Raw genomic sequence first — 20671 nt, forward strand, 5'->3', positions numbered from 1 at the left:
GTCTCTAAGTCAACGAGTCAACAAATAACCAAGAAAATTACTCTCACACTTTTCTCTCAACCCTTCTAAACAGACTTCAGAGAATCTGTAAACTACAAAAATGAGTCATTGGGATCTTTCATGCAAAAATTAGCTTCATATTTGTTTAAGTCCACCTGACTCATTCCATATGTCAGTTGCCTTTTCTTGGTAAAAAGTATATTTACCAGTGGAGGCATCGATGATCACAGGGGAGCTTCGGGCATTGTCATTCAAGGTGTAGAGGTGGATCTTGTAGTCAGTGCCTGGTTGTAAACCTGTAAATTAACAAGTGAAGATTTTTACCTGTCTTTGCTTTATCAGATTTTACAAGCTAACTTACAATTTCCTTGGTTCCTTTACCACCCTGCATTCATGTGGACCACAGAAGTGACCTACACATGAACAATAAGGTAGAACATGCCATGGATATTTGCTTAATAAATGAAAAATGTATCTCAAAAGCAAATCACTGGTACAGACAAGGACACTGGTACAGACAAGTGGCTAAAATAAATTTTAAATGCAAAAAAATGCTATATTAGAAGCAGCCTTCTTGGAAAATGAGGGACAATACTTATTGAGTAGGATTAAGGTAATCAGATGTTCATTGGTTGGTACTTGCAATCAGAATTTTAAAGTTCCAAATTGACCAAGATATTGAATGTTCTCTAGTTACAACTTTGACCTATATTAAATAGTGGTGTTTGTTTTTTAATTATTCATTTTAATCTATGTTCATGGTAAGAACAGTGTATCATTGCTGTTTCTTTTGTTTTATATATATGCATTTATTTGCTTGTTTATTTATTTATCACTTGAAAAGGAGAGAGAGAGAGAAAGAGACAAAGATCTTTCATCTGCTGATTCACTTCCTAAGTTCCACAACACCCAGGGCCAGTAATTTAATTCAGGTCATCCAAATGAGTAGCAGGGACTCAACTACTAGAACTATCACCTGCTGCCTCCCAGGGTGTTCATTAGCAAGAAGCTGGAATTGGAAGCAGAGCTGGGACATGAAACCAGTTACTCCCATGTGGAAGTATGCATCTTAACCTCTGCATAAAATAGTTGGCCTTCTTTTGGTTTTAAGTATTATGTTACATTTCATAAATAAGAAAATGAACAGGACAAATCAAATTTGACAAAACATGCTATTTGTTTTATAAACATTTGACTAAATCAGGCAAAGGGGAAAAAACTATTTTTGATCATGGCATGAAAATAACTTTTTAAAAATGAGTTGTCATAAAAATTGAAAATAAATTCAATCTGTTTAAGTTGTAGAATCATCAACGGGCCAGTTTTCATTGCAGATATCAGTTAACAAATTGAATGGCTGTAGTGGGTTCCCTGACCTGTGATGGTGTAGCTTCTGACATCTGGCTTGATGATTCTCTGAATTGGATTCTGGCCATTTGCTGGGATGGCATCAACTTGGAAGCCAGTGATGGTCTCGGTCTTGGTTCGCCAACTGATGGTGATGGTGGTCTCCGTAGCATCTGTCACACGTGCCCTTCTCGGAGGGCTGACATCTGCAAACATCACAACTCAATATTAGTGCCTACTAATACTTAAAGTTCATGGAAAGTACATATGTTTTCTTTTAATTCCATTTTTTCTCACAAGCTTTCTGAGGTATCCTTAGACCTATAAGTTTGTGGTTTTTAAAACATTTCTGTATTATACAGCAAGTACACCCATTTTAGAAAATGCATAACTAATAATGTGTAGAAGATCTCTTTTGCCAGCCAGGGAAAGGCCAACTGTAGGTAGGACATATGAATATGTTCGCTTCTCATGCTTTTCCTTTAGTAGAACTGAAAAGCCTTATACATATTATCAGTGGTTCACTGGGCTGGCTTTATAATATCTACAGATATTTCAGTAAGTTGTAAAATCATCATTTTACTGTGATTTAAAAGCAGGTATAGTAGGAATTATTTTCATTTTTAAAAAAGATTTATTTTATTTATTTGAAAGAGTTACAGAACCAGAGGGAGAGGGACAGAAAGAGAGAGAGAGAGAGAGAGAGAGAGAATCTTCCATCAGCTGGTTCACTCCCCAGATGGTTGCAACAGCCAGGGCTGGAGCTGGGTGAGGCCAAAGCCAAGAGACAGCAGCTTCCTTTGGGTCTTCCACATGAGTGCAGGGGCCCAAGCACTTGGGCTATCCTCCACTGCTTTTCCAGGCACACTAACAGGGAGTGGGATTGGAAATGGAGCAGCCAGGACTCAAATTGTCACCTATATGGGATGTCCAGCTTCGCAGGAAGCAGCTTTAGCTGCTAGCTACAACACCAGCCATGGTGTGGTAGGAGTTACAAGAACAAGACACCTAGCAAGTATTTTGTCATTTTTAAGTGTCATATCTTTTCTCTTAACAGAAAGGACAGATGATGAGTGTTTGGGATTTTATGTGACTTCTAAAAGAGCATACAGAAAACTTGAATCTGGGCCCAGTTTAATCCAATATTGACTACCCTATTAAGTTACAGCAGAAAGGAGCCAGTGCTGTGACATAGGGGGTAAAGCTGTTGTCTGCAATGCCAGAATCCCATATGGGCACCAGTTTGAGTCCTGGTTGCTCTACTCCAATCCAGCTCTCTGCTATGGTCTGGGAAAACAGTAGAAGATGGCCCAAGTGCTTGGGCCTCTGTACTCAAGTGGGAGACCCCGAAGAAGCTCCTGGCTCCTGGTTTTGGATCGGCTCAAGCTCTGGCCATTTGCTGCCACTTGGGGAGCGAACCAGTAGATGGAAGACCTCTCTCTGTCTTTCTGCCTCTGCCTCTCTGTAACTCTGCATTTCAAATAAATAAATAGATCTTTAAAAAAAAAAAGATACATCAGAGAGAGACGGCTGTCATGAATGACATAGAAACCACCCAGACCAGGAAGTTCATGTCTGACTACTTCAGAGGAAACAAACGCTCATTGATGTTCTCTACCCTGGGAAAGCAACTTTGCCAAGGTCAGAAATTCAAGAAAAACTAGCCAAAATGTATAAGACCATTCCTGAATTCATCTTTGTATTTGGATTCAGAACTCATTTTGGTGATGGCAAGACCACGGGCTTTGGCATACGATTTATGACTCCTTGGATTATGCTAAGAAAAATGAACCCAAACCTAGACTTGCAAGACAGGCCTATGGGAAAAGAAAAAGAGACCTCAAGAAAACAGTGAAAGGAGCCCAAGAACAGGATGAAGAAGGTCAGGGGGATTGGTGCTAGCAAAAAGTGAGCTGGAGACTGGGTAACAGCCAAAGGAGTAAACATTTTGCAGTGATTTTATCTACGGTGAGTGCATGAATTTTTTGTGGGGATTAACAAATTGTAGAAACATAAAAAAAAAAGAAAAGATATAGCAGAAGCCAGTGTGTGCTTCTCAGACTTTATACAAACAAATTCTAAAAGTAGAGCATAAACCAGATAATAATTCTAATACAAAATACAAACATTATGATGTTATGAAGTGATTCCATTTTATGTGTAAGTTGACCACTTTTTCCAAAGTCTTCAAAGGTCACAAACAGCAGTACGTCAAAAAGGTGATCAAATCAGTTTCCAAATTGGCAATCATTCCACTGTTAACAAAGTGATCTAAGACATCATGTACTGTTCCTCTAATTTCTGTTGATACAGAAGGTTTTTGAACTAAAATGTTTGATTACTTACTCTCTAGAGTGGTAATGACGCCCTGAACTGGTCTGCTTGTCAGAGTGTCCTTAAGAGCGTAGACACTCACTTCATATTTGGTGGCCACCTGGAAATAAGGGCACAGGAATCTTTAACAGCATCATAACATGAAGCTCAAGGGGTATCCCTACAGTGTTAGTAAATGAAGTGATTACAAAAGAAAAAACAAACTAGCAAAACCTACAACACTATGAATTCCTAGGTTAATTTCATTCCTACACTATAGATGATCAGCAGCATATTTAAGTTAAATGAATTAAAGATGCTCTTGTCGGGGGGTGGGCCCATGCAGTGGATTAAGCTGCTGCTTGGGATACCTACTACTGATGAAGTTTGTGGATTCAAAAGAGTTCCATAGCCTAGGTTGCTCATGTCAAGAGCCTCGGGTGATCACTGACGTCATACATAAGAGTGTTAATTGTTAAATTAACAACAGGAGTCACTGTGCATTTACTTCCCATGCAGGAACTCTGTCCTCAATGAATTGTATTATGAATTAACTGTAAAACTTGTTATCAAACAGTTTTGTGTGTGTGTGTGTGTGTGTACAAATTGTTGAAATTTTTACTTAGTATAGAGTTGGTCTTCTGTGTATAAAGTTAATTGAAAATGAATCCTAGTGGAGAATGGGACTAGGAATGGGAAAGGGAAAAGGGGTGGGTATGTGGGAGGGGGGTTTTGGTGGGAAGAATCACTACATCCCTAAATTTGAATTCCTTAATTTCTTGGAGGGGGGAGAAATAAACTACAGATATGTTGAGTACTGAAAATAGTCTAAAAAATTTCACATTAACATAAGAATTGTTGAGAACCATGTTGTAGTAATTATCATACATTTGCTGTGACCTGAGAATCTAATATATTAATAAATTCCTTTAAAAATATTTTTAAAAAGGATGAAGATAGGTATTAGCCTATTTTTCTCATTTATGATCTGGAAAGTGCAAATCATGAATTTTTCTGATCATACAGAGGCAATGAGTTTGTTCTGTTCTATCTCAGAATCTTTTATTCTGTAAGTTTAGCCTTATACTACGATGTATATCAGCCGTCTAGATTCCCAGCTAGTTATCTGCCTGAAATGTGTCTAGAAGTATTTAAACTTGTTTTTGAGGGTAGGGTTAGGTCAGGTTAGTGCAAACTGGATAATATTCCTTGCAAAGGTAATAGAACTCAGAAAATGCATCACTAAGGTGGTCTAACATATTCAACCAATGGATATATAAATTCCACCCCACCCCAGACTATCTTTGAAAATATGCAGAATACATATAAAAGAGCTGCACAAAATGCAATGCTATTTATAAAATTCTGTCCCACGAGTCATCTAAAAGAGTTGAGGTCCACATAAAGGACTTCTCTCGAAAAAAAGTTACAATAAAATTATTTGATGGCAGAAGAAAAACGCACAAATAGATTATGAATCGTATTTCCCACCCTATCAACTATGTAAGAGATGATCTACTTCATTATATCAATGAAAGAAGGTCACTTCTTACCATGAGTCCTGACACAACAACAGACGAGCTGTCAGGAGCAAGGTTGATTTCTTTCATTGGTCCGGTCTTTTCCTTGGGGGTCACCCGCACTCGATATCCAGTCAGCTGGACATTGGGTGGTGTCCACTGGGCACTCAGACTTGTGGGTGTAACCTGAGTGAACTTCAGGTTGGTTGGTGCAGGAATGGCTGTCAGGATGGTCATTGGTTAGAGGTTATCTTACAGGAAATGGGAAAAGGGGAAAAAAGTGAATTCCAACAAGTAGAATGGATTGTTCTTTTTTGGTTAGGTGAGTTTTGGGACAAGTAGAGATTCAGGATGAGAAATACAAGGAGAGATGCAATGTAAATAAATTGCTGAAAATAGGTTTTATATTTGCCAATTCTCAAAAATCACTGGAAATGCTTGGGAAAACCCCAGAACTCCAAGAAACTTTAGGTCTTAGAAGTTATTTTTTGTCTTCCCTTACAAACTAGAGAAGCTGAATTGGCTTATTGGCCATTAGGATTGATTTTCCATTCATATGAGGTGATGAGTAATACCCCTTTTTCTATATAAATTATCTTGGTATGGGGAAAAAGTATTTCACAGAGTATTTCATCCAAAAAAGATAGAATTGTATTTTTATTGTCTCTTTATTTGGATCCCATGGCAGATACCACTGCTAAATTTGAAGTATTCTCTGTGGTGCAGCATAAGAAGAAAATTGGCTCACAACAGAAGCAGGAAAGAGAAGCAAAGAGCAATAATATAGATTGTCACCTCTAGGGTTTATGCTGTCACTAGGACACATCTTTAGCATTCTGTTCTGCTTCAGAAATAAAGCACAAGAGGATAAAGAATTGTGGAAAATGTTTGCCCTAATGACTATTTCCTATGTATCTGAATCACAATCCTTAAAGCAAATTACACACTGGCACACACTATCTAACCAGGGAAGACAGGTCTTACCCATGTAGTCTCAGAATCATGCTGCTATGAAGTGCATTTGGGTTCTTTTTTTTAGAGTAGGCCCTAGGATGCCAAATTTCTTTCCTTTATACACAAGGAGGTTTATCACAGGGAGTCATAGCTTAGGAAATACTCCACAATTTTGCTATCATCTTCAAATGTCTTATTTTATGGCCTTGTTTATAAGCCAAGATACTCCAAAATCTCCTTTTATCAGATTTATTTACTTAACCAGCATCTAAATTTTATTGGTCATTACCATTCCTCTTTAAAGAGAGTTTCTCCTAATACAGAGTTTGTTGTTGTTTTTACCCCCTTACATGGGAATCAATAGCCTGAAAGAGTATTATTCATTCAGCAGGACATTAAGTCACTGCTCCCATGAGCACCAGGTGGTGCAATTAACGATATACCTGTGGACTGGGTTCCAATCAGGGGCTGGCTCTCCATATCATCGTGCAAGGCAACCACACTGACTGTGTACTCAGAACCCGGCCTGAGGCCTTGCAGCTCTGCAGTGTCCTCTTCACCATCAGGTGCAGGGAATAGCTCATGGATTCCATCCTCAGGGCTCGAGTAGGTCACCCTGTACCTGGAAACTTGCCCCTGTGGGCTTTCCCAAGCAATTTTGATGGAATCGACATCCACATCAGTGAATGCCAGTCCTTTAGGGCGATCAATGTCTGTTAGGCAAATTAATGGTAAGAGGTTATGTGAAAAGCAAGTTGTGAAATAAGCATTTTTATAACATGCAAAGCAGTTTGGCAGATATAATTTTCTTTGATGAATTAAATTTCAATCAACCCACTATTAAATGCAAAGTTACTTGACACTTGCTTAGATATCTTTGGTTTAGAAATATTTAATGTTGCATCACTTACTAAAACACAGGTGTACGTGACACCCAGAAAAGTGCCCCCAACAAGTGGGATTTATTTATATTATTTTTCAGATATTATACCAAATTTGTTTTTTGCATTGTGATGTTAGTCTCACAGACCTGGATTTTCTATACCTTGGAAGTGGTAAAGTTGATTTTCAATGTTAGGTTCAGTTTGCTATAATCTTTTTTAAACTCTTCTTTTCCTCTGTTTATGAAGCATCTGCCTTAAACACTGGTCTAGCCAGTCCTCTAAGTGCTTCAGACATCATAGGTTCACGAGGCACACTTCAATCAACTATACCATCCAGCTGTAGAAAAGAAGGTCCTAGCAAAATATTTTGTAGATTTGCTATAAGCAAATAAGATTGTGCTGAGGCCATTTGAGCAAAAGAAATTCAAAGCACAGCAACTAACTACAGTGGTTTCACAACTTCTTTCCCTTTCAGTTTATTGCTTGGCGCTGAGAAGAAAACATATTCACTAAGGGCTCAGCTCAAGCTGTAAAATAACTGACAAGATGGCTGTCCCCAGATAGAACTGCATGACACACACAGGGCACTCAGAAACCCATGAACACAATTTGACTTTAAAAATGGAAACCAAGTGTTGGTCACGTACTGGTTACTGCAGTCTGAACCAGAGGCTGGCTTTCTCCATTCTGGTTTTGGGCATAGACACTGACCACATATTCCACTGTGGGTTGCAAGCCTTCAATGGTCATTTCTGTTTGATCTGCACAGAGAATGAAGAGCAAATATAGCATCTATGTGATCTACTATAAGTCACCCCGATGCCCAGGAATTTTCACTTGTAGAATGATCATGAAAATATGGAGGAAAAGTGACATTAATTTCTTCTTGGATAAACCTGTTTATTGCTACCACAAATGATCATATTGGAATAAAGTCTCACATGAGGATAAACTCTAAAATATAATGCGATGCTGCTCTTGAAAACAATAAAAATGAACTTGATTTTAATAGAGGTTGCCTTAAGATGTGAATTGAACAAGTATTTTATATGAAAACAAAAATGTCAGAGTTAAAAGAATCTGAAAATGTCAGTTAAGCCACCATCCCCCTTTTTTATCTTTGTGCACAAAAAACAAAACTGTGAAAGAGGTTCTAAAAGTTTAATATATCTATACCACTAGACAAAACCATGCATGTAAAAACAGAAATGCACTTATCCTTAAATATCTATTGTGAACTGAGTTGTTCACAGTCTTGAGCCTTGAATTCATGAATAGGGAAACTATGCCATGACACTAAACAAATAATATTCATGGCAGGGTGGCCATTTATTTATTTTTAAAGTTTTATTTACTTATATTTATTTGAGAGATGGGAGAGAGAGACAGAGACAGAGAGAATGAGAGTGTTAGTTCACTACTCAAATGCTCAGAATAGCTGTAACTGGACAGCAGAGAAACCAAGGATCTGTAACTCTATTTGAGTTTCCTACATGGATGGCAGGGACCTGAGTACTTGAGCCATCATCTGCTGCCTCCCAGAGAGTGCATTAATGAAGGTGGACCAGATGCTAAGCCAGGTACTCTGATATAGGATGTAGACATCCCAAGCAGTAGCTTAACTGCTGCACCACAGTGCCAGTCCTGGTGACTATTTATATTAAGAATATCTTTTTGGCCTGCTATGTCTATCCTGCTGGTTGTGAGTTGCTGGTATTCTTACCTGGGCCTACAGTTTTAGTTTTTGTTGGTCCTTCACCATTTTTGGGAGTGGTAGTCACTCTGTAACCAGTAACAGGGGAACTTGAAGGCAGCCACCTTACACTAATGCTATTATCCTGAACATCTGTCACTTGCATCTGGGATGGTTTGTCAATTTCTGCAAATAAAAGCAAGGAGAAATTAGTGAAACCCAAGTCTTTAGGGATAAACCAGGACATTTACTTTTTCTCAATTTCTGGCACATAATCACATGAACACTTAGTTCTATTAATCTCACTGAGATGTTTCTTTTTTGTAAAAATATAAAGATAGCTTTTTTGTGTATAAGATAGGAACATGCATCCATTCACCTTTACAACTGTTTTCAAGATGACTGTTTCCATCATAAAGAACTACATTCCAAGAAGGTGTTTCTATTCTACTTTATCAACTCATCATTCACTTTTCAACAAATATTTATTGACTACACCATAAACCTATCTCTGTTATAGGAATATATCAATTAACAAAACAGTCAAAAATCCCTGCCTTTTAGGTGCTTTCTTGTATATCTGGCTTGAAACTTTGTTATCCACAAGCAACAGCTGCAGGTTGTTCTCTTATTAAAAAGAAAATCAATTTGACAATGAAAAAATTACTTACAGGGAACACTATAAAAAACTATCTAGTAAAAAAACTAGTGTTACCCCCAGAGATGGAGTCTGTACCTGTGTGGTAATCAATGGAAATTGGCTTGCTGCTGGCTGGGCTGTCCCCTCGGCCAGTGACAGCGTACACAGTGATGGTATAGTCTGCTCCAGGTTTAAGGCCACTGATGGTAGCTGTAGACTTGCTCCCGGGCACTGTGAACTCCTGGACAGGGCTGTTTCCTCCTGTGGAGAAAAGGTTTAGAGTGTGAGAAGTTTAGATTCACCCTGGTGTTAACCAAATTAACATATTGCAAGCAACATTGAAATAATCCTTCAAATTGCTCAGTCTGTTTTGAAGGACACTGTAGGGCCTAAACAAAAACGTGCATGTAGTAAACCTTGATAAGGGTATAAAAATTGAGAGAAAACTGCAGTAATGCTATCTTAACATTCCAGCTGTAAAATGTCACTGCATTGTAGATTGGCATTAAAAGGGGGAATAACATAAGCCCCCAGCTCAGGACTGTGTGTACTGTATCCTTTTCAAAAACTGTGCTGGAATATATTCATGTTAAATAAAAATTGGAAAAATATAGAAAAGTAAAAACAAGAAAAAATGAAAATCACTTATTTCACAAATGATATCAGTGAATTCACAGTACTTTTTTCCTTGACTGCTGTACCCTGTCTAGTTGTATTCTATAAATAATCTTCTATGTTTATTTCACAACCAATTATATCATACACATTTTCAAGTTGTCCTTGGAAAAGACAAGACTCCATTGAAAGGCTTGCAAAGATCCTTTAACTGCATGTCCACTGCTGTGCTTGCAGGTCACCCACAACAGAAGCTGATTAGATCAGGGTGTGAAACAGCATTTTACTGGCGCACCTGTTTCTCCATAGGTGATCCTGTAGTATCTCACTGTGACAGCTGGAGCTTCCCAGTTGATCAACAGGCTGGTAGGAGTTGAGGCAATAACTTCCAGATCTTTTGGAACATCAGAAACTAGAAAAAACATGAGAAACATTTTACATCCACAATTTTCAAACAATGCCAAGATTCACCATTCTTTTTCAAGATGATCGTCTTTATGATTCCTTCATGCAATAAGGTAAATATTAAACAAACTCAGCAGAATTAAAAATTATGAACTCAAGGTAAGAAGTTAAGGATCTCACTCAAATTGTGAAATGATTGTTTGAAATTCACCAAGAATTTTTCTCTTAGTTTTTTTTTTCATTTTGACAAATATTTTAAGCTACAGAAAAGTTACAAAAATAATACACCCATATATCACCATCTTAGGTATTTGCTAATTGCTGGCATTTGCCACATTAGCTTGCTCCTTCTCTCTCTTGCTTAACCATTTGAGACTAGGGTATAGCCATCACAATGACACTTCCCTCCTAACTAATTCAGTGTCTAGCTCCTAAGAACAATGACACACTAAAATTATAATTTTAAGGGAACTCTGAAATACTATTAAGTTTTCTATATTCTGAATACACCTTGCCAGAAATGCATAAATACCTAAATCAGATGAGAAATTTCTTGTGATAAAGAAGTGATTTTCTTTCATATATTCTACAAAAGAGATTTCCTTCCACACATTCCCTCTTTTCTCTCTTAATTTCTCATAACTTTGATCTATTCTTAAAAGAGATAATCACTCCAATAACATAAAGCTATGTCAGATTATCCTATCTACATAGGAAAATCTTCTTAGTCTCCTTGCAGACCACCAAAGAAGTTACCTGTTGACTGTTGGCCAATCAAGGGAGGACTTTGCTCTCTGCCATTAAGAGCAACGATGCTGACCACATACTCAGTGCCTGGATTGAGGTTGGTGAGAGTGATGGAATTCCGAGAAGGGGGCACTCGATCTTCCCGAGGTCTTCCAACACCACGCTCAGGATGATGGCGAATCCAGAAGCCAGTGATAGGGGCTCGAGGAGGAGTCCAATAAACGGTGAAAGAGTTGGGAGTGACATCAGAGAAGTCAATGCCAGTTGGAGCATCGAGACCTGTTTTTCCCAACCAGGGTAGGAAGAGGAGTGAAAAAAAAAGTAAGACACCACCAGCTTAGGAGGTGAAGAAGGTGTGGGGAAAGTAACACACTCCAATGTCTGGGTCCTTTCTCATCAATGCCATGATTTACCATGAACCTCAGGTTAGGATGTGCTGAGTATAAGTCACATATGATTTTTAAAATCATAAACTGATTCAGTTCAACACAGCCAGGGCAAGCATTAAATTTTTCCTTTTTCTAGGGAATCTCTATGATCTACATGTGTTGGTACAGTAGGTTTCTGCATCACATTTGAAGACTGGTGTTTAAGATACTGTGGGAATTGACATTTTTAAGTGATTCAGTGTTTAAGTGTTCTGTTTTTATCCTCAGTGTATTCTCAAAGTAACATGAGATCTGCATATGGCCAAGTTAAGTGCTGGCTCTCAATGAACCTTTCTGTGCTCAGGAAGGAATTGACAAAATCACCAGAGTGGCAATGATATAAAAAATAAAAACCTTTGAAAACTAAAGACATTCTCTGGGAAAAATTACAGTTCAGGGCATTCCTCATGAACTGAAAATGTAGCACATTTCTGAAAAAATCAACAATAATTTGGAGCATATATCATTTTGAAATATGTAACTTCTCTGGAACATCCAGCAAATTTCTGTTCCAGTTACCATATTCACTAATCCTGTCCCAATAGATATTAAGTCCATATTGGCATATCATCACTCCTTTTTGGAAGTAAATAGACTATAAATAATTAAAGAATATATCAAAATCTGGATTTTTAAAGAAAAAAATAAAATCAGCACTATTTTAATAAAGGGCATAATATTTATGGAATTTGATTTTAATATTTTAAAAATTTATTTTAAAGACAGAGTTAGAAGAGAGAAAAAGAGAGGGAGGGAGAGAGAGAAAGAAAAAGAGAGATCTTCCATCCACTGGTTCACTACCCAAATGGCCACAACAGCAGGGCTGAGCCAGACCACAGCCAGGACACAGGAGCTTCTTCCAGATCTCCCAAGTGAGTGCAAGAGCCCAAGGATTTGGGCCATCTTCTGCTGCTTTTACAGGCACATTAGAGAGCTGGAGCAGAACTGGAGCAGTCAGGACTTGAACACAGGACACAGGCACATATTTGGGATGCCTTTGTCACAGGCGATGGCTTAACCTGCTGTGCCACAGCACCTGCCTTTAATTTAACTTCTTTCTTGTAGTAAATTAATATTTCATTAGGTAAAAAGTAGATATAAACCTGCTGGCTTAGTAAAGTGGGAAATATTTAGATGGCAATAACAGTGTTGCGTTAGCCTTAGATGCAGCTGTCTAATCCTAACTCTTAGTAATGGAAATTATATTTTTGGCAGATTTTTGAAAAAAAAAATACATGAATCTCAGCTCTCTCTGGAAGTAAAGAGTAGGATCTGAGTGATAGAATGACTCCTTACTAATTATAAATTACTAATTGTTGAATAGAATATCCTTTAACTTCAAGGCCAGGGATGAGAAACTGATGACAAGGCAATACGCACCACCACCCCCCCCAAAGATGGAGATGTGGTTTTAGAAGCAGTGTTTCATCTTGTTAAAACTGGTGAGAATGACTTGATAAGCATATCCCCAACATGACTCACCTGTCTTCTGTCTTCCCCTGACAGGTGTGCTTTCATGTTGTTCATAGACACTGGAGACACTTACTGAATATTCTGTCCCAGGAAGGAGATCTGAAGAGGCAGGTGAGACTTATTTTAAACCTGTACTTGAGAGCATGAAAAACCAAAGCACTCCTAGGGCTCTTTCAACTGCCAAATTATCCAAGCATCCTGTCCTATAGCCCACTTACACTTAAGTGAAGGTTACTACCTGGGGGCAGCCTGTGATTAGGTGACAAGGAAGAATCACCTTGCCCTGTAGCCTCTCCAAGTCCTGCCCTCAGTTCCACCTCTATGAGTGCAACTTGCCTGAATCTGCAGTCAGATGGAGTTGCTGCAACATGGTGGAATTTCTTTTATCTTCTTGAGGGCTTTTGCTAGCAACTATTGTGGTTCTAAAGATTATCATTTACTCATCATAATCACCCTGTGAAGTGGATGGCTACTTTTTTAAGTGGCTTTATTAACCTATGATATACCACAGATCTAAAAAGTGTAGAGTTGCAGGCTTCGACATAAATGTAACCTGTGAAATCATCACTGCATTCAAGATAATGAACATTTTCTTTACTTGCCAAAGTCTTGTTTACTACAATTATCCCTGTATTATAACTCAGAAAACAAAGGCACAAAGAGGTTATCTTCTTTAATTTATTTGACCAAAACAATACTGGTATTGACCCAGAGCAGGTCTTGGCAATTAGTCTTTATTGGAAAAGAGCCACACTCCACAGGGAGAGCAAAACGTTTTACTATATTAAGGTGATAGGAGAATATTTTTAAAAGGTTAGATAGATATCCTCTTCGCCTCAAAAGTTGCAGAATTAGGTTTCTGACCTTTGAACCCCTACTCACTAGACTCCCCCCATTCCCTTGCACTGCACATCACCTGCCCTTCAGTCTTTCTGCAGAGGCTCCCGTTAGGTTTGGAAAACCACAAGATTAGGGGGCTGTATGCTTGTACTCTGATTCCTCCTTCCTGCTTGGCTTGGGACAAATTCCTTAACCATTGGCAACTTCAGTTGCTTCATCTTTAAAACAGGATAATAATGACTTCTCTATGGGGAATATGGCTACTAGGGTCATTTATAACATTAGGATATCAATATGGTCTTAGAACACGTGGGTAGCATATAACAGGGCAGAGATGCAAGGGTTCATATGTTGACTGAGGCTGTAATGACTGATGTCCACAGGCTCTGGAATAGAAACAACAGCCCATGCATGTGGACAAGCAGATTTAGGAATGCTCTTGCCCTTAGCCATGAAATGAGAACACAAGATCATGGCCAGGATGAACTGCCTTTCTTTGTGTTTCGTTCCCTAAAATGTCTGAAAGGTAGACGATACTGTCAGACCATCTTTTGGTAATGTACCTAAGTGAAAGCTAGTTTCCCTTTAGGTAAAATCTTTTTTCTTTTTCTGTATGTTACTAATATATTAAAAATAATAATTAGAAAACAATGTTTACATGAAACACAGTACTTTGTTGCAGCCTACTCTTAATTTCTTTAACAAAAATGTCTATTCCAATATAGTAATGATATACAGTTTCCAGAAATTGTTGTTTAATGTCAATTGTTTTCTAAGTACTCAGCCTTCTGAGAAATCCTGCTAACAGATGGTTGTTGAAGTACAAATTAAACTTCTGACTCTTAATTCAAAACAACATCCTGTATGTCCCAAGCAATTATTCTTTCTAAAATTTTCAAATATTAAAAAGATTACCTGCTGACACTTTTAAAAAGTTATAATAAAACAGATATGGTGATACTATTCTTTAATCCTCATTTTTTCTCTGACATTTAGAATTAGTTATATAATTTCTCTTACATTCACATATTTTATATGCCCATAGATGGAAGCAGAATTTGTTTGTAGTCTTGGAAACTGCTGGAGTTTTTCCACTATGATTTTTTAAATGTTGTAGATATCAAAGGTATATTAAGATAGCAATAAACATTACATCTTTCAAAGTTTACAGAACTGCACACTGAATGTGGAGTTTAGCCCAGAGCTCTGCTGCACCTCCCTTGCTCTTACTCCTTTGCTCCCTTGCTCTTGCTCCTACTTAAGAACTCAAAATTCGTGCCTTGTGTTCTAGGTTAGTATGTATTGCACAGAAACATCTGTTTGCTTACTTGTTAAGACCACTGCATTGTCCGAAGGAGAAATAGACAACTCTGCAATATCTTCCTCATTTTTCACAGGTGAGTAGCGCACCAAGAAATTGGTCAGTTCAATAGACGGAGGTGGGGCCCAGGTGACACGCATAGTGTCTGGACCAATATTGGTGAATCGCAGGTCAGTGGGAGAAGGGACAGCTGGTTTCAAATAGGAAGGAAGATTGAGTTAATGTAAACTAACAAAAAGCTGGAAAGGCAAAAGTAGTATTTCATGCATAAAGGAAACAGTCATAATCATGCAAATAGTCTAATCTAAATCAAATCTAAATCATAGTGTACTACTGTTAAAAATAAAACATTACACATAGTACTGTTAGGTCCCTTTAACCCTTCCGCCATCATCAATATATTTTAAAGAATATATTTTAATTTACTTCCAAATACATTGATTTTATGTACATTAATGACAACACTGAAGGTTATTTTATCCCAGGCTGAAAAGGCTTACGTTGCCACACAGCAAAAAGAAACATAGCAGTACTTTCCAAAGAAACACATGCACACAAACAAAAAGATAAGAGGGTTCTAAATTTCCCCCAACCTGAGATGTCTACAAGCTACTGGCAGAGCTACAATTCCATTCAGTGAATTCTACTTACAAGTGAAAAGGGTTCATGCAAATTGGTTCTCAGCATGTTTCTTACCATGCAGAGCAGAGAACCTATAAAATGTTGCATGCTTGTCCCCAGACTATGGTTAAAGAGGTGTTTCTTTACCTTGACATAGCAATAAGAGCTAAAATTCTGCAATTTTTCCCTTCTACCCAAAAACAACCTCCTTCCACTCTTTGATGATTCAAAGAAAGATCATGGTAGAGTTAATCAAGTGGAGGAGGAAGACCATTCTGATACATTTTGGAAGTATATTCCTTGGCATTGGCTGGTGCTCATTATATAATTTGGTATGCACTTTAGATATTAAAAGATCTGCACATTTAATTAACCTTTGATATTTAATAGATCAAATATCTGACTTCTAACTTTAGACATATATATTTGTGGTTCAATTGAAAGTACACTTTAAACTAGTTGCATATGTTTTATCTAATTAGTTTTGCATATGCATCTGATTCCTCATCCCTCAATCAACCCAGGTTTAATGTTTGGCCAATTGCTGGGCTCTCCCTTGAAACATCCATATTTAACCAGAGTGACTAGCGGCAGCATGCAACACCATCCATGTTTCAAACACAGAAGTTTTCAAAATTCACCCGTTTGTTGTGTCAGTGTAGTAGGGGCACTCTCTCCGCCATTAATGAGAGTGATAACGCTGATGTCATAGTCAATGCCCGGCTCCAGCCCTGTAACTGTGTAGTATCCTACCGAGGAGTCCACAAAATCTTCAAAAATAGGGATCCCTTCTCCTGCCGCAACTACTGTGATACGGTACCCAATAATGGTGGAAGAGTTTAGCGGGGTCCACCTCAGGCCGATGCTTGAATCGGTTATATCAACAAAGCTTAGGTCAGTGAGTTGGGGCACTTCTATTGAGTTAGAAAGCAAAGGGGGGGGCACAAGAAAATAGAGGCAAAAAAAGGAAAAAATAAAGCAGTGTATGTCAGGTTACTGGTGGTAAAAATTGATAGAATGGTAAAGCAATGATGGTAACATGCAATCTGTTTCAAATTATCTGAAAGGCTTCCTAAGCATCATGAATCATTTGCTTCCCAAGGGAGAAAAATACAGGTTACAATATTCTTTTCGGGATCCTCTTGCATTTTGAAAATCTACCTGAACATTACAGTTTCAGCTTCTCAGGTTCCTAACAATCATAGGTCTGTCGAGGAAGACATCAAAACCATTCCTAGAACCCAGACAAAATATCTGCAGTATTAGCATTTTTGAAAATCTTAAAGTGTTGCAGTAGAAAAATAAAAGCCTGCATGAAGAAGGTTGTCTTTTTTTTTTTTTTTTCAAACAGGCTAATGAATTTTTCCCCTCATACAAACACATGTGAGTACCATGGCCATAATGCTAAGGCATTATGAGTGTATGGGGGTGAAATGTGCCATTCAAAGGAACTACATCCATTTAATGCTTTTTACTCTGTCATAATCCAGTGAACCTATCCCTAGGTAGATCTTTGCAGTCTTTAAATCCACAAGAAATAACATCTTGAAGATGAGGTCTTGACTTTTTTTTTTTTTTACTGAATTTTATAAAAGAAGGATTTGAGGCTGTAAGATGAAGAATTGGACATGTCAACCAAATTCTGTTTCAGTGCTCACATATGGAGACACAAATTATTTTAAAGATTGCTGTTGGAAATTGGTATGGACTGTAAAATCAGGCACAGAGGTACTGATGGGATGCATTTACCACATTACTTTTAGCCTGTCAGCACTGAGTACAGACACATGACATTGTTTTAGTAATTTTTCCATGTGGGCAGACAGTACAGAGTTAAGGCCGTGGCTGCCACGCCATTACATACCCATCGCAACAAACAGCATCCCCGTGAAGCACAGAGAGTGAAGCAGCGTTAACAGCAAGCATTTGTCCAAATAGTTGCTTTGACTTCATGGTTTTGAAGAGTGTGGTTGGGAAGTTGGAATTCAATCCCAAATATATTTTACACATTCAGCCCTTGGAGATAGGATGCTAATCCCCATTCTTACTGAAACTGCCACTCTGAGGATTACAGTTTATTTTTCTATTACCTGGGATGATGGTGTCAGAAACAGGGACACTTTCCTTGTCATCTTTGACAGTGTAAACACTGACATTATATTCCAGGCCAGGACTCAGGTTTTCAAAAATGCATGTATTCTGATCGGCATGAACCACTTCTTCCAAGGAATACCCCTGCTGGCCATTGGTAGGGGTTGTGGTAATTCTGTAACCAGTAATATCTGAGGACGAACGGAAAGGAGGTAGTTATTACACAGAGCACTTGTGACCCAGAGCATATTAAATTAGATTCCAATGATGGAGCACAAAAGGGAATGGGGAAGAGACTTGGCATTCATTGGCGACTCCACTGTCATTCACTGCTTGCAACAACCTTGGAAGGCAGGGCTCAGATCCTCACTCTACAGACAATCTTGGACATTATGTTGAACAAAGCCAGCCTGACAAAGAATTACAAATATCACATGTTCTCCCTCTTATGTGGAAGTTAAAAAAAAGTTCATCTCACAGAAGAGAGAGAAGAGTGGTCATGAGAAACTAGGAAGGGTTTTAGGGGAGAGGAGAGAGCAAGAGCTAGGTAATAAGTACCAAATGCTGTAAGATAGGGTGAATTAGTACCTATAGCATACCTTCTATAGCATAGAAGGGCAACTATAATTGACAATAATCTATGAGGTGCTTCAAAATAACAAGAAACAAAGGGTCTAAAGGTTTCCAATGTATCAGTGATAAATATTGGAGTAGATAAAAATGCTGATTACTAGATGTTGTCTATGTGTATCAGATCATTAGATGTTTTGCATATGTATCAAATTATCATACTGTAACCCATCAGTATGTATAAACATTGTGTGTCAAAAAAAGACCACTTTGAAGATAGAAAAAGAAGAAAACCTTGGAAAGGGAAATGATCACCAACGGTGTTTCTATCTCCAAACTCCACACTCCCTCCACCACTTTGTTCTGCTTTTCCTTAATAAATCATTTATGGGACAGGTGGCTATTCCATTTTGCTCGCCTAGCTAGTACTGGATTGTCTGCAATCTAAGCACATTTCCTGAAGGGGGCTCTCTTAATTTAAAATATCTGAATCTATGTGATTTATAGGATGACAATCAGGAAAGGAAAATGGAAAAATATATATAGTAATATTGATTCTAAAGAATATTGGAATTGGGCAGGAAAAGGGTTGAAGGGGAGAAGAGAGACATTCAAATAAATATTGTGATGACTAGGGATCTGCAGGGCCTTATTAAATGTAAACCAAGAAAGTATAATTCAGTTAAACTTACTACATGGCAAGGAAATGATGGCACATTTTCTCTTTAAGGACAGAGTGAGCACTAAAGTGGTTTATAGAAGGAAATCCAACTGGGTGAGAAACAAATATCGAGAGCATTGCATTTGCCAGATGAGGCCATTAAGACTGGATATTGACGATCCAGCTGCTAGCAAGCATGAAAGTGGACAACTTCAAGTTTCAAGTCCAGAGTAACTCGACTGGAAATAGTGTAGCTCTGGCTTAAACTCTGTGTCCACAAATAATGAAAAGTTTTTCAAAATCACCCAACTTCATAGAAGATTAAAAAGGCTCTCTGACCTAGCTTTATTTTGTGTGATGGCACACATTAGACAAAGACTAAGAGCTGTGTAAGAATTTATTTTTACAGGTATTTGAAAATAATTTTAATAAGGAAAATTGAAAATAGCTAAGTACTAAACCAAAGAAATCTCTTATTAAGAAGTAATGTAGTAAATATACAATCAATATTAGTTGAATCTTCTGTTTTTGTTTAATTTAGAATTTTCTCAATAATGAGTATTATATCTCAACAACAAATTCCTCAATATACCCAATATTAAATAATACATTTACATTTTAGCTAATATTTCTAACTGAAAGAGACTTTCATGTGATTTTGGAAAAGATAATGAATGTCAAGTTTTCTGTCATTGCCATCATACATAATGCTACTTGAATACCATGATGGTTATCTTTTATGCATTTTAGAAATTTATAAATGATTTTAAACATGTAGAGTTTAGACAGAAGGATTTCAGACAAAACTTTCATTTAAACTTTTAAAATAGTCATGGGATTCCTTAACCAAATTTGTCAGTTTTGAATGTAAATGAAAAGCAAAATAAAAAAACATATAAGTTGTAATTTCCAAATATGTGATATTGGGTGTGAGAAGGAGTCAAAAAATTTAAGTTAGGAGCTGGTGATATAGCATAGTGGAATTATTTGAATAATTAACCTAGGATATATGATAATTCACAAAAGGGAAATTACGCAGTATGATTTCAGTCATTTGCTTGGCAATTTTTAATTCACTGAGCAAAAGACACCTTTCAAAATGCTTTTTTTTGGCCCTTATGACTCCTTATAACTACATAAAGGTCTGCCTTGCCCCCACATGCTACTACAGGATTGTTGTCTTTTCTGAAATTTAAGGAAACATGCATAACACACCCTACCTATCACTCTTTGATGGACACCCAATACTCCCGTACTTTTTATGGAGAGCTGAGTATCCGTAATCTGGACCCTACCTTTGTCTGAAAGGAACACAGCTTTGTAAAACCTTATCTGGGAAAAGATTATGTGTACTTGGCCTTGAGTTCATCCCAGGCTTACCTGGGGTGGTGCTTTTCTCCCAGGAGACTGTAAGCACTCCAGTGTCAGGGTTAGCTTCCAGGTGCAAGTTCGTAGGTGGAGACAATGCTATTGTCAAAAGAAAATTTTAAATTACAAATTAAAGCTAACAGAAGGCACTGGGCCTATGTAATATTTCTTTCTTTGCTC

The 20671-nt window shown here is 37.7% G+C and overlaps 1 protein-coding gene across 12 annotated transcripts in view; it reads right to left on the reverse strand.

Moving 5' to 3' along the window:
- FN1 (fibronectin 1) overlaps positions 1-20671 on the reverse strand; it is a 70124-nt gene that overhangs the window by 13751 nt on the left and 35702 nt on the right. For 3 of the 12 annotated variants that reach the window (XM_062191289.1, XM_062191241.1, XM_062191232.1), the window contains exons 23-37: positions 20504-20590; positions 17892-18083; positions 16443-16715; positions 15188-15370; positions 13029-13118; positions 11128-11397; positions 10262-10378; positions 9448-9612; positions 8742-8897; positions 7666-7779; positions 6578-6847; positions 5214-5401; positions 3694-3781; positions 1377-1553; positions 207-296 (exon numbers count right to left, since the gene is read on the reverse strand). In XM_062191289.1, coding sequence (XP_062047273.1) covers positions 207-296; positions 1377-1553; positions 3694-3781; positions 5214-5401; positions 6578-6847; positions 7666-7779; positions 8742-8897; positions 9448-9612; positions 10262-10378; positions 11128-11397; positions 13029-13118; positions 15188-15370; positions 16443-16715; positions 17892-18083; positions 20504-20590 — 2460 coding nt within the window. The remainder of the gene's footprint in view (positions 1-206; positions 297-1376; positions 1554-3693; positions 3782-5213; positions 5402-6577; positions 6848-7665; positions 7780-8741; positions 8898-9447; positions 9613-10261; positions 10379-11127; positions 11398-13028; positions 13119-15187; positions 15371-16442; positions 16716-17891; positions 18084-20503; positions 20591-20671) is intronic. The other 9 variants (XM_062191317.1, XM_062191280.1, XM_062191260.1 and 6 more) reach the window with 3 other exon arrangements.

Source organism: Lepus europaeus, chromosome 1 (assembly GCF_033115175.1).
Source record: "Lepus europaeus isolate LE1 chromosome 1, mLepTim1.pri, whole genome shotgun sequence".
Lineage (NCBI taxonomy): Eukaryota > Metazoa > Chordata > Mammalia > Lagomorpha > Leporidae > Lepus > Lepus europaeus.